At 53.9% G+C, this 13,788-nt stretch overlaps 1 protein-coding gene across 4 annotated transcripts in view; it reads right to left on the bottom strand.

Annotated features, from left to right (window-relative positions):
• ECE1 (endothelin converting enzyme 1) overlaps nucleotides 1-13,788 on the bottom strand; it is a 113,570-nt gene that overhangs the window by 42,986 nt on the left and 56,796 nt on the right. For all 4 annotated transcript variants that reach the window (XM_034645873.1, XM_034645886.1, XM_034645897.1 and 1 more), the window contains 2 exons: nucleotides 11,823-11,964; nucleotides 6,810-7,022 (listed from right to left, as the gene is read on the bottom strand). In XM_034645873.1, the coding sequence (XP_034501764.1) occupies nucleotides 6,810-7,022; nucleotides 11,823-11,964 (355 nt within the window). The remainder of the gene's footprint in view (nucleotides 1-6,809; nucleotides 7,023-11,822; nucleotides 11,965-13,788) is intronic.

The raw sequence follows: 13,788 nt of genomic DNA on the forward strand, positions 1-13,788 counted from the left end.
ACAAAAACCAAGCTCATAGATATGGAGAACAGATGAGTGGTTGCCAGAGTTGGTGGGTGGGGGGTGAGAGAAATGGGTGAACTGTTTTTATTTCTTTAAATAAATCGAATTAAAAAAATTAAGTAAAACATAAAAGAATTTTAGGGAGGGGGCAATAATGAAAAAAGGCTGAGCAACACTGCCCTTGATCTGGGCCTCCAGCTCCCGTCTGTATCCTGCCCCTCTCCCCCGTGCTCCCGCACTCCTGCCACTGTGTTCGCCGTCCTCCTGCTGGGCGTCAACTTCCCCCCACATCCATGTGGTCTATTCTCTCACAACTAACTCAAATTTCTGCTCCCGTGTTCCTGCTCTGAAAGCCCATCGCTCCCGCACTGCTGTGGCTACGGTGGCCTCTTCCCTTTCCGGCCCTGCATCCTACACAACTTGTTTCAAAGCCCTAACTCTTCGCAACCATCTTACTTATTTACTCATTTATTTGTTTACTGTCCCCCCGGCTGGAATGTAAGGAAAGGCTGCCTTATTCCTCACACCAACCCAGCACCTAGTGATGTCTGGCATATAGCCAGCGTACAATACATAATTGTGGAACGAAGGAATGAATGATGGAATGTTCTGGAAGCTCCACAGGGAAAGATACCAATCACATCAGTTTGAGGAGGAGGCTTTGATTCAAAGTGAAATCAGCCACATGCAGTTTTCTCGTGAGGAAAACCTTGGTCTCCTTGGAGACTTCCCCGCTTGTGTTTACTTCCCAGGAGAGGGTTCCATGGAAGCAGGCTAGGCGCCATCAACAGTGCAGCTCCCAGGACTGAGCCAGGGGCCACATTTTGAATATGGTGGCACTTCCAGGGGCCCCAGGGTATGAAAGTAATTTGGCAGCCCAGAGCCAGACAATAGGGCTCAATTGCCTGGGGTACTTCCTTCCAGGGCCCCTGAGTTCCAGAAACTTCCTCAGTCACTTCCCCAAAGTCCCAAAGAGGGAAGACAGCATACCATCTAATCGGCCCACTTCTTCCTCTGGAAGTTTTCATTGGAACACCCTCTTCCACACCAGTCCCTGGGAGGAAATGAAATCCCCAGCAGCTGGGCGGACTGTGGGGACGGGGTCCCCTGGGATCCTGCAGTCCCCGTGCTGCAGCAGCACCGTCTGGCCGGGAGCATGTGGGACTCCACATCAGGGCAAGACCAGCCCTTGTCTCAGATAAAACCATAGACTCAGTTCAGGCAGTTACAGGCCTCAGGAGCCCCATCCTGTGAGGGGAAGGAGGGGAGCTGATAAACGAGGCACCTTCTTCTGCAGAAGAACGAAAATAACGATAAGACCATTACCATTACTGGTAACGCAGGCCCAGCCCTGGCTGAGCTCTTCTCAGCGTCCCACTGGCACCCTGAGGTCACACTATCAACCCCATTTCACAGGGAAGGAAAACGAGGTCCAGGGAGAGGAGGGAACTTGCCTAGGGAGGAAAAGCTAACACGCCACGTGCTGGAATTTGAACCCAAGCATTCTCAGGCGTCCCTGAGAGAAGGAACTGCTTTCTCTGTGTGTGGGTGTGGCTGCGTGTGGGCATCTTGTCCTAACAGTTTCCACCAGCGAGTGCTAGTAATACCATGCCCAATTCATAGGCAAAAGGTTGAGTAACGTGCCCAAGGTCATACATGTGGGTGGCTGAGGCCAGGACAGGGGCCTGAGCGCTCTCTGTGCTCCTTTTCTTTCCTGCAGGCTGGCTCGGAAAACGGAGGTAGCACTGAAGCAGTCCAGCCACCCCGGAGAAGCCCTGGACACCCCCTGCCTTTCCCGGAACAGGAAAGATGGGCACGCTGCTGCAGACACAGTACCGAAGAGAAAGCGCGGTGGACACAGATCTTGTCCAGAGGGTTTCCAGTGTGCACAGGGGAGAAGAAACGAAGCTAGACACCAACTGCTAGAAAAACAAATCAGAAGAAGTACAAGCGATGGCACAGGGCGACGTGATTAATCGCCAAGTCACAGACATGGACAAATTTAATGCTGATGGAATGATTCTGTCTCCATTTCTCCGGCAGACTGGCGCTGGGGTACAAGGAAGGGAGACCACGAATTCCTTGTGGAATCCATGATGCTCAAATTGTTATACAAATCAGGCATTAATTTTACATGCATTAATATTGTAATAGAAAACATAGCACAGGGGCGCCTGGGTGGCTCAGTCAGTTAAACGGCTGCCTTCGGCTCGGGTCATGATCCCAGGGTCCTGGGATCAAGTCCCGCATCAGGCTCCTTGCTCAGCAGGGAGCCTGCTTCTCCTTCTCCCTGCTGCTTCCACTGTTTGTGCTCTCTCTCTCTTTCAAATAAGTAAATACATCTTAAAAAAAAAAAAAAGGAAAGAGAAGAAAAGGAAAGACAAGAAAAGAAAACAAAACAAAACATAGTACATAGGACAGGCACATAAAATACAACTGTAACTCGAGCTTAGAGAAGCCCTTTGGTAGCCCCAGAGTGCATCACGGAGGAAGCAGGTTTGAGAAAAGTCCTGCAGGATCGGAAGGGGTGAGGCAGGTAGTCTAGACGGCAGGTTAGTATGGGGTCAGAGCACGAGCTGGAAAGCCTGAGGGAAGGCCCAGCCTAGGGGTGAGAGGTCCAGCTGCATCCTTGCCCTGATGAAGTAATGCCACTTGCCTCCCCCAGGCCCATGAGGACAGCCTAAGCCGGCAACCTGGGTGGGAGGCAGAGTGTCTTTTGGGTGAGGCATCTCTGTCTCGTGCAGCTGAGGTCACGCCTCCCAGCCAATGGGCTGCAAGGAGGTGTCACGGTGGGACTTGGCAGAGTTCAATGCGCCAGTGACAGATTTCCTCTGTGGGAGCCCCTGTGAATTCACTGTTCAGAGAAAGGAGTGGCTCGTCCAAGGTCCCGCAGCCAGCTGGTGGTAATAGCTGTTCTGCCTGGCCAGGTGATGCCGGCACTCTGAGCGTTCCTTCTCCTGACAGAGAAGCCCACCCAGGCCAGCTTGGACAGCCTGGGTACCCTCCTACACACTACACACCAGCTCCAGGCCCCCTCCCCCACGAGGCCTGCTGGCTGACTCCTATGTCTTAGGGAAGCTGAAACCAGCTTGGCCTTGAGCCCAGGAATGCACTGGCCCATGTTCCTGCATTTTTTTGTCACCCACTCACCTGCCTCCTGCCCCTTCAGGGGTTTCCAGGTGCCAAAGTGCCAAGTATCAAGGCCCACAGGTGAGGGGCCATTTCTAGACTAGTTCCCAGGAGTGAGGCTGGTGGGGAGGGGACTCCAGGATATGCCTTCTGCGGAAGCTCCTGGTCAGTATGACCTGGGGCTGACCTCACCTACTATGCCCATCAGGCCCCGGCCAGATCCCACTAGACTGGACAGCTTAATCAAGCAGCTCCTGGGGAAAGGAGGTTGGCAAATTGTGGCTCTGGGCCACTCTGTGGCCTCCGCATGGTGAATCTGACTCAGGGGAGTTGACAGAAAAAGACTGTAAATTTGAGGTTCCATAGCTCTGGGGCTAAATCTCAGCTAAGTCTCATCACTTCGTAAGTATTTATGAATCTCATCTGTACAATGGGGACATACATCCATGGCTTCGATAAAATAATACAAGTGAACAGCCTAGCATGGTCATGGATATGCCCTGATAACTAGGTCCACATCAGTACCTCTATGAGAAATAAAATAAGCAATAATTAGGCTTTCTTCGACCACTTCACTAATCCTTAGAACAACCCCGTCGATGCTCTGAGCTAGTTCCCACCTCAGTGAGGAAGAGCTGAGGAGCCTGGATCGTCTGTCTGCGGTCACACAGCTTGTCAGGGAGAGGGCAGGGCTGGAGCTCACTCACGACACCGGGCAGGGTGGCTCTGCTTTGCTGAGCCCTTCCTGGGTGCCAGGCTCTGTGCTAAGCACCCTGACCTAGCACATACAAGCCAGTACTCACAGCAACCTTGCGTTTGATGGCACCATTATCCCCATTTTATAGGTAATGAAAGTAAGCTGGAGAGGAGCCAGGTCACTTGTCTAAGGCTACACGAGTGATAAGCTGGCGTGCCAGGGCGGCCTTACTTCAAAACCCTGCAGTCCGGCCTCCCGATCCCCGCAGACCCTGGTCCCAGGGGCAGGGGCTCGAATGCATGGTTCTGGCTGTTCCGTGCGCAGCTCAGCGCAGCTCCCCACCTACACCCTGACTCTCAAGGACGGGACAGAGGTAAGGCCAGAGCCCAGGACTGGAGCCTGCTCCTCCTAGGTCCTGCCAGCTGGGAGGCGGGTCAGGGGGATGGACTCGGACCTGGCAAAGACCCAAGGTCCTCCTTGGAGCAGGATCCACAGGCACCACACACAAGGGCCAGTCCTGGGCCTGACTGGAAAGTCAGAGGGCCTGTCTGCCCTTCTTTGCCATCCCCTCGGTGCTAATTGCTCCCCAGCCCTGGGGTCCCTCTCCATTCAGGACTGGTAGTGTCCCCTCAGCAGCGTCACTTACTTCTCTGAGCCTGTTTCCTTACCTATAACATGGGAACAACAGTTCCGAGGTCCCGGGGAGGTTGTGAGGATGAAGGAGGCAGTGGACAGAAAGAGCCTGGTACAGAGCATGGCAAGAAGCAGCCACTCAACAAACACCAGTTTCTTTCCCTCTTGCCCTCAGATCCCCAGGCTGCACGCTGCCAGCAGGACGGGAGGGGAGCCATACGTGTCCACCTGTCTGAAGGAGGTGGAGTGAGATGGGGTAAGGACACATGGCCGGGACAGAGTCAGACAAGTCCCAGCTGTGCCACCTGCTAGCGTGTGTTGAGGACCGCTCTGGACCTCAGTGTCCTCATCTCTCAAATGGGAGTAACGACACCTTCCTTGCACCTGCCCTACAGGATCAAACAGGAGGACATCTACAAAAAGCTCGGTAAACTGTAAAGTGCGGCGCAAAGGTCAAAGGTGAATAATGGCCGTACAATAACTATAACATCGCAGACACAGCAGCCAGCACGATATGCCAGGCCTAAGCAACACACCTGAAATACATTTTTCCCATTTTATTTTCATAACCTGGAGGAGGCCCAGTACCCACTCTACTGATGAGAGTAGAAGTCCTGAGGGATCATGTCATTGACTCAAGATCACATAGTAAGTGGCGGAGGCAGGGTTTGAACCCAGGTCCTGGTGACCGAAGGAGAGGCTCTGGCCCGTCTTGTTATCCTACTTGAACTATCCTCCCTCTTTGGTTGTTGGTCCCTGCCAGGTCCTCAGCTGTCTTCAGGTGCTGGAGAAGGGACATCCCCAAGTTCCAGTCTGGCAGCCCCAGACATATTTGCCTGTTAAGCTTCTAGTTCTGAAATGAAAGGCTGTGTCCCCTTTCAAAGGCACCTAGATAGCATAAAGCAGGCAGGGGCTTTGCTGTTCCGGACACACGTGGTTGCTTCGGGCCCCTCTGGTCTCCACGTACCACCAAGCTCTGATTCAGGGAGACAAGCCCGAGGCTGGGCTGCAGAGAATAGAGAGAATGGTGGGTGGGTCTCACCCAGCAGCCACATCCCTCCCCCTCCCTCCCGGACGGGGCTGGGGCTGGAAAGAAAGGAAGGTCGCCTAAACCGGTTTGCCCATTTCCACAGTCCTCTGAAAGACACAGCTGCCTGAAATTCACGATTGTCAGGTTGAAATCTCTTCCTGTCTTGTAGGAAGGCTTCTTGTCCCTTTGAGAAGATCTGTCTCCTTTGGGGTATCTTCATATATTTTATGTACTTTTGAGTATCTTGCAGGTTTTTTACAAACTTAGTAAGGATCTGTTGAATCTAAGTTCTGTCACTGACAGCTTTTCATGATCTAGCCTCTCCCAGCATTTAGGGTCCCAGGATGGGGCCGGGGCAGCAGGAGAGGGATGGAGAAGGTCTTGGCTGCCAAGAGGCTCGAGTCGGGACCTCTACATGTGGTGGTGGGTGCTGCGAATTCACGCAGCTGACACCCCAATGGGCAGGCGTTAATTCAACAAACAGTAACTGGGGATAACCCTGCAAGCAAGACAGACACGGGGCTCTAATCTAAGGACAAAACCACCAACACCAAGGTCAACTAGAGGTGCCCAAGGCCTAACAAGGTGCAAAGAGAAGAACTTTAGATGGTTTATCACGCAAGACCAATCACCTTGAGCCCAAGGGGTGTTCCTGCCTGCAATGGACAACCCTTCGATAAACTGTTGTTATCACTTTCATCCGCTCACAACCCCAAAATCTGATCAAGTGTGCTCAGCCTTGGTTCCCTTGGCTCACAACTCTCAGAGCTCACCGCCATGCCGGGCAAACCGAGCCGCAGCTCGCAGCTTACGTGCCCCCTCGTGCCGCACACACTGTGCGAACCCTTTACATGAGGCCTCCACCGTCTCAAAACTCTCAAGTTCGGGCAGTAGTAGTCCCATTAAAAAAAATTTTTTTTTTTAGTTGACATCTAATTGACACACCATGTTATATCAGCTTCACGGGTACCACACAGTGATTGCACAAGTCTGGACGCTGTGCCGTGCTTGCCGCAAGTATGGCTAGCGTCTGTCACCACACAACACAATTACAACACCGCTGACCATACTCCCTATGCTGTGCCTTGCACCCCCGTGTATTAGTCCCATTTTTATAGAGACTGAGGCCCAGAGATAAGTAACTTACTCAGGGCCACACAATGACTGACAGGGCAGACATGCTAACCCGGGTTCACCCACTCCAAAGCCCGTTTTCCCATTCTATCAAGCTCTTCCTTTCACCAGGCCTGGCCGGGCAGGTCCGGCTGACCGCTCTCCTCTGTGGCCCCTTCACGGGTCTCCCTGTGGGGCGCTTACCGAGAAGATGCTTGATGATGGCTTGGTTGTGTTCCCAGAGGTTGCTGAAGGTCCCCCAGCGTGAGTGGCCATCAGGCACGGGGTTGGCTTTGATCCAGCCACCACAGGCATAGGTGAAGAAGTCCTGGCAGGGGTCCACCGTGGGGTCCATGGAACTCAGGATGGAGCTGGTCACTGAGACGCAGGCCTCGCTGAGGCACACTGCAGGGGTTCCTGGCAGGGGTCAAGGACAAGAGGCCAAGTGAAGGGCAGGGAGAAGGCTGTGGCCTGGGATGCCCCACCCCGCCCCAGCCCTGACCAAACAGACTTGGAGCCGGATGGTCATAGACTTCTACAGAGAAATGGCTTCAGTAGATTTACTTTCCTGGCTTGTAAAACAAGACTTCTGTTTAGCTGCCTGAAATGCTTTCTGTGGCTTGAAAAGGACCCAGAACCAAGGTGTTTCTCTTAATCAGTCCTTCCTTCCACAAGTATTCATTAATTTTTAAAAATTATTCCCTGATGCTCAACAAATTCATTCACTTGTTCATGCATTCATTCATTCAACAAAATAATAACTGAGTATCTTCCAGGTTCTTCACCGAGTGGTGACTGTGTGTGTGGGTGGGTGGGGGGTAAGGGATATAAAAGGCATAGTTCTTTCCTTCAAGGGCTAATAATTTAGCTGGAGATACAGACAATTTAGAAGAAACGTTAAATAACCGGAGGAGAAATGCCTGTCATTCTGCAAACATAAACTGACTGTATTTAGTCCACGACAATTGAGTGCTACAGATAATTTGGTGCCAGGACTTAGGGTGAAGGACAGCCTGTGAGGAACAGAAGAAACTGAAAAATCATTCCAACTGAGTACAAGGCAGGAGAGTTATCTCACTGCCTCTCAAAGAAATAAAAATGAAACAAACTGAACAGACCATTTTGCTTAAGGCCATTTTTATATATGAGGAAACTGAGGCACAGAGAAGCTAAGTAGCTTGTTCAATGGCTAATGGGGTAGGAGCCCCATCCTCTCTTTGCTCTGTCTCCTATGGGCCTGAAGGGGGGCTATCCCAGCAATAACAGGTGGGCCCTGGGCGGCCCCATCCGTCAGGTGCCTCCCTGGGGAGGGATGGTAGTCAGTGCAGGTGGGCACTGGGGAGGGCTGTCAAATACTACAAGTGCCCCCCCATGAATCCACTTCCTCTGAGCCAGTTCTCATAGGACATGGGGCAGAGGCAGTGAGGGCTCTTGGAAGGCCAGAAGCAAGAAGAGGCGCTGGACCCCTGCCTCAAGGTTGGTCAGGCGGCTCCAGCAAAGGAACCAAACTGGGTGGCCTTGACTGTGGTCCAGCCCAAGGTGGCGGGAGATCCAGCCTTGTGACTAGGAATGCAGGCCCAGCGGGTTCTCGGCTGACAGAGACTACACTGGCAACAAGAGGGACTTGACTCACGTTCATTATCTCACTCGGGCTTCACTGCAGACATCAGGTGTGATGCCCCGGCTAAAGAGGGGGAGACCGAGGCTCTGTGTGCATGAACGGAGCACGGCCACACGGCCGAGTGGAAGAGCTGAGGCTGAAGCAGCTCTGACCCACTGCAGCAACTCCAAGGCCAGGTTCCCTCTGTTTTCCCTCACTGCCTCTTTGCCGGTCCCATCGGGGGCTGGTGTGGTCCTTCTGGCAAGTTCAGCGTTCCTACTGCACAGGGAGGAGTGTGGCAGGTAAGGGGCTGGAGGCTCTTAGACCTGGGTTCAGATCCCAGCTTTCTGATTCTGGCTGTGGGCCTTGAGCAGGGGACCTCGTCTCCCCGAGCCTCAGTTTCCCCATCTAGAAGTGAGGAAGCACAGCGGGCCTGATGTCACAGTGATGGTGGACGCCTTCGCGGCCGGGCCCGACGTCCCCAGGCCAATCTTCAGAAGGAGGAAAAGATGACAGCTCTGCCAGGGGAGCACAGCACCAGCCCGGGCTGGGGTGGCCTGGGGGCTTTTTACCATCGGATGACGGGCACATCTGGCAGGCTGACGAAGGGCTCAGAGGAGCCCCCCAGCAGCACAGAAGTCAAGGTCCCTTCATTCTGAGGGGTTACTTGTTTGCAGCAGACTGTACAACAATCACAGATGACTAAGCTCTGAGCTGGCAGGCATGAACACAGAAAGGAACTGGCAGGGGTATGGTGCCATTTAAAAGCATCTCTAGAGGAGGCCATCTCCAGCGGAGCTGCACGGCCCACTCCCCAACTGGGGAAATGTACCAGAATCTTTGGGGTGGGGGTGGGGGTGGGGGAAGAGAATTTCTGTGTAGTTTAAAAAGCCTATTCACTATTATGACAGAACTTCACATTCGGGAAGGGAAAAGAATACCTATTGTTTTTATACAGCGAACTGCAGGAAGTTGGGCTTGACCAAACCTTGGCTGCTGGGAATGCCCCGGAGACAGACTGCAGGAGGGTGATCCTTAGGGAACAAGGCCTGTCAGAAATGGTGTGCCAGCGTGAGTGTGCGTGTGTGTGTGCAGGAGACAGGGCCACAGGGAGGGATTTGGGTTGAGTGATTTTTGAGGTTATCATCAGGGGACTTGGGTTTAAGAACAAAACAAGAAGCCAGTCTCCTGAGAGGCCTGATGGGTCACTGAGCTCCCACGTTGCTAGGTACAGGGCAAGGTACCGAGGTGGTACTTCAGCAGTACTTAGTTGTTTAACTGCTTAGTGGTTTATAAATCCTTTACCAGCTATTCCTGACCCAGGAGGGACTTAACACATATTTGATCAATTACTTGTTTCCAGGCCCCTCTCCTCAACATCAAGGTCAACACCTTCAAAATTCGGCCCAGGCTCCAACTCTTCAGGGAAACTTCCCCAGACCCTCATGCCTCACTGGGACCCTCGGTCGGCTGCCTGGATGTGTGCTGAGGGCAGACTATGCTGTGTCGTGGCTGTCTCCCTGTCTTCCTCCCCGACCGGAGCGTGAGCTTGAGGGCAGGGCCAGCACCTTACTTGCATTCCTGTTTCCTTTGCCCAGCATTGTACTTGGCACCCAGCAGCGGTCCAGTACGTGTGCGCTGAATGAATGAATGAGTGAATGAAATAAGCTTTGTCCAGCACTTGGTCACCACTTGCGGACGCAGAAAATATTTCTTCCTCTGAGGATGTGCACGACCAGTCAAGAAGCAGGAACTGCCCCAGATTTAGTTCACAGGTACTTGTCTGGATGGTGCTGGGCCCCAACACTGAGTAAGACACTTAAGAATATTTTCTGGGAGAATCTGTGTGTTTTACTGAGGCTGTTTGTAAAGCACCTGCAAGTTTCTGGAAAGGGGGGTGCAGCAGGAAAGTAGGTAAATATGGATGAGGCGCCCAGACATGACTTTGAGATCGGTCTTGCAGAATCATCGGAGAATGAGCTTTAACTAGCCTGATGTTTGCTCAGGTGTGGCCCATGCCAGCACCTGCTGACGGTCATGAGGCTACCGTCAATTTCTGGGGTGGCCACTGCTGTCCCAGGCCAAGGCAGCCAATGAAGGCACATGGGTTGGCTCAGGGCTCTGAGATCACCGGCCAAGAGCCACCTGGGGGGGGGGTTCCTTTCAACCTGGTCCAGGCTGGGGAAACCTCTCCTGCAGCCCAGAAGGGGCCGGGATAGAGGCTCAAGCAAGGCTGGTCCCCGTGGTCCCCACCCATGGGCCCGAGCACAAGGATCCAGCTCTTGGGGGCTCCCTTCTCGTTTCCGGGAACTCCTAGGGAAGTCTCAGGGCAACATTGGCTGCTGGAGTGCCTGACACAGGCGGATGTAAGGATGACCGAGGTGAGGTCCTGCCCTCTCTCCAGGCCCTCAAACTCCTTCCCCCTCCCAGTCTAGCACGGTCACCCAAGTAGGCCAGCAACTCTCCAGTGGGGAAGGCTCAGTGAAGCCTGGGGTGAATGGTCCCAGGTCCTGGGAAGGGTCATAATCTCTCTGATGGGATGAGTGACCAGGTGACCAGTTGGTGGGGTTGGACCCTGAGCAAAGGCCCCAGAGGCTGCTCCACCAGCCACCTGCCATCGGAAAGTTAGATGTTGGGGCACAGGGTGTGAGAGATCCTGGAATTGGCTGGACCCCCCATCCTTGTTGTTTAACTTGGCTCTGCCCTTTCCAGTTCCACAAGTGCTTACTGAACATCAACTACACGAGGTACTCAGCTGGATACTCTCAGCCAGACACAGAGAGCCAGCCTCAGACTCCGGACAGTATGATCAGCTGGTCCCCATCACACTGCTAAACAAGGCCAGACCCAGAGATGTGATTACAGCGTGTACAGATGAGGCCGACTGGGCCGTGGCAGGACCGCTCTTCTGGGGGTTCTAACACACACTGGGGTGCACCACAATGACAAAGGCAGGTGGGGCCTGCCAGCCTGCATTGAAATCCAGCTGCCCCCTCCCTTGTGCACCAGCCACGTAACCTCGAGCAAGTCACCTAGTCTCAGGGCCTCAGCTTCCTCAGATGTAAAATGGGGCCAAAAGTAACCCCACCTCATAGGGTTGCTGTGAGGAGGAAAAGAGATTATGTTTGTAAAGAAGAGGTGTGGTATTTGGTCCATGGAAAGTATTAAGTAAACGGAAGCTATCATTGCTATTTTGTTGGAACTAAGGATGGCGGACAGTGTCAGACTGTGAGTCTCATCAGCTCACGTCCTAACAATAATAGCACCCATAGCCAGGATTAAAGAAATCCTGGTAGGCACCGGGTATGTGATAGACATTATCTCTAAGCCTCAGGGCCAGCCCCAAATTGGGCACCATTTTCCCCATTCACAGGAGATAAGACACAAGGCTCTGAGAGATGAAGTGACTTGTCCGAGGTCACAAAGACAATTTCTGGGCAAGTGTTTGTTTGGACTCATGTCCAAAACCTCTACACCACCCACGCTGTCCAGCTCCCATGTCTCAGACCATCTCAGCACCGAGCCGGCCGGACCTTGCTCTCTCCTTGTCGCTTAAGCAGGGAAGCCCTCTGGCCCAGGGGTGAGTCAAGCCCATGACAAAACACGGAGGCACCTACTTGTCCGGTACTGAACGCCCAGCGCTGCCAAGCAGGCCACCAGTCCTGCCGCCAGAAGCGCCACCAGCACCACCAGCCGCTTCTCCACCTGGGTCCGCGCAGCCCAGCACCTCTGGCCACTCCGGGGGTTGCGGAAGTTCACCTGCAGGGAAGGGGGCAGGAGCGGTGGGGAGGACGTGAGCCCTGGGCCCCCCTTCCCCAGGAGCAAGGGGCTCCGTGGCAGGCCCAGGCCCCGGGGAGCCATCAGGGCCACCCTCCTGCCTCAGGGGTGGTCCAGTCCCCACAGAATTGGTCCTAATCCAGGAAAGGAATCGCCACCCTGCTCGGCAGCTCGGATTAGCTCCTAAACACCAGACTCAAGCAGCCCAACCCAGCCGGACTTGGGTGTTTTGTGTTACCCGATATGGGTGGAAGGAAAAAAAAAGAACAGCTTTTCCCTGTTTCTCCAGTAAGGAGTTCAAAAAAGAACAGGATGTTTGGACTTGCAGGCATCCAGTGAGCGTCCAGCTGGGCTCTTCTCAGGGCCCCACACCAGCAGGCCAGGATGACATGCCACAGCTCACACTTCCCAGGAGTGCGGACATCCTTTGCTCATTACACCTTCACGGTCCCATGAGGGTTGTGTTACTGGTTCTCTTTTATAGATGAGGAAACAAGTTCACAGAGGTGAGGCCCCTGCCTCTCATCACACAGCTAAATGGGGAGAGCTGGCATTTGAACCCAAGTCTGTTGATTCTGGAGCCCACCAGGGGATCAGAGACGTGCGTCTGGGAGATGTCAGGGGAGAGGCAATGGAGAGAGAGCTCCATTCAGGCAGGTCGTCAAAGGGAGGAAAAATGTCCCCAGCCTAACAGTCTAGCTAAACAGGAAGGGAGGCACAATGAGAGGAAGTGGAGGGCGTGGCGGGGCCCTCCTGGCTGAGGAGGGACACACTGGCCAACGGCACTCAGAGCCCTCAGCCCAGGCCTTCACACCAGAGGCCAGCCCTGGGCTCCCCTCCATTGCGAGAGGTGCTTCTGGCAAAAGCCAGGGCCACAGGACAGGAGAGGGCTGAAGGTGGGGCTTGGCTCAGTGACACCGAGGTCATGTGCCAAGAGCTGAGCACCAGCTCACGGCCATGTTGGAAATACTGAGAGGAAGACAGACTCCCTTGCTCTCAGCTGCTCACAGTCCAGCAGGAAGGCAGATAAAGAACAGACTGGGGTGGAGGGTGGGGTGGGGTCCAGTCAGGAAAGGTTCCCTGGAGATGGCAATGCCTGGGCTGGGTCTTCAGGAATAAGTAGGAGCTGGCCAGGCAAATGGGGAAGGAAAGGGGAGAGGAGGTAAGGCCTAGATCCTAAGGGGCCCTGTAAGGTCCTTTAAAGAACATGGACTCATTCTGGAGGGCTGGAAGGACATAGATTGGATTTGCCCCTTTGGAAAGTCCAAGGTGGAGGGAGTAAGGCTTGATGGGGTGTGAGCATGTAGGGGGGTGACCCGCAGCTGCCAGAGGGTGGGGAGTGGGGAGCTGCCAGGGGAGATGAGGAAACTCAGACTCTGACCTGCAAGTGCCTCCCAAACGCTGAGGGGGTGCCTGTCCCCAGGAGCCAGGTCCCAGCCCTCAGGGAGCCTCACGCTGGCACGTGGGGATCTGAGGTCAGTCACCTCAGGGAAGGGCGCCGCGCAGCCTCACGGTCATCACCGCGTAATTTCTGGGCAGGAAGTGACTGGGAATTGCCGCTCCAGAGAAAGGGGAACATGAGAACTTCTTGTGGAAAAAAAACATTGCGTTCTAAAACCAACAAAAGGAACTCGGGGCCTAGTTGTATTTCCGAGGACAGCCAGGCAGCTCCAGGACCCAGACAGCTGTGTCAGGTAGAAGGAAGGCTGACACTGCCCAAAACCCCTTTCTGAAGAACGGATCTGAAAATGTGAGAAATGGGGAAAAAGAAAAAAAAATGTGAGCCACACAGCTTCTGAGCATGCC

Source organism: Ailuropoda melanoleuca, chromosome 2 (genome assembly GCF_002007445.2).
Source record: "Ailuropoda melanoleuca isolate Jingjing chromosome 2, ASM200744v2, whole genome shotgun sequence".
Lineage (NCBI taxonomy): Eukaryota > Metazoa > Chordata > Mammalia > Carnivora > Ursidae > Ailuropoda > Ailuropoda melanoleuca.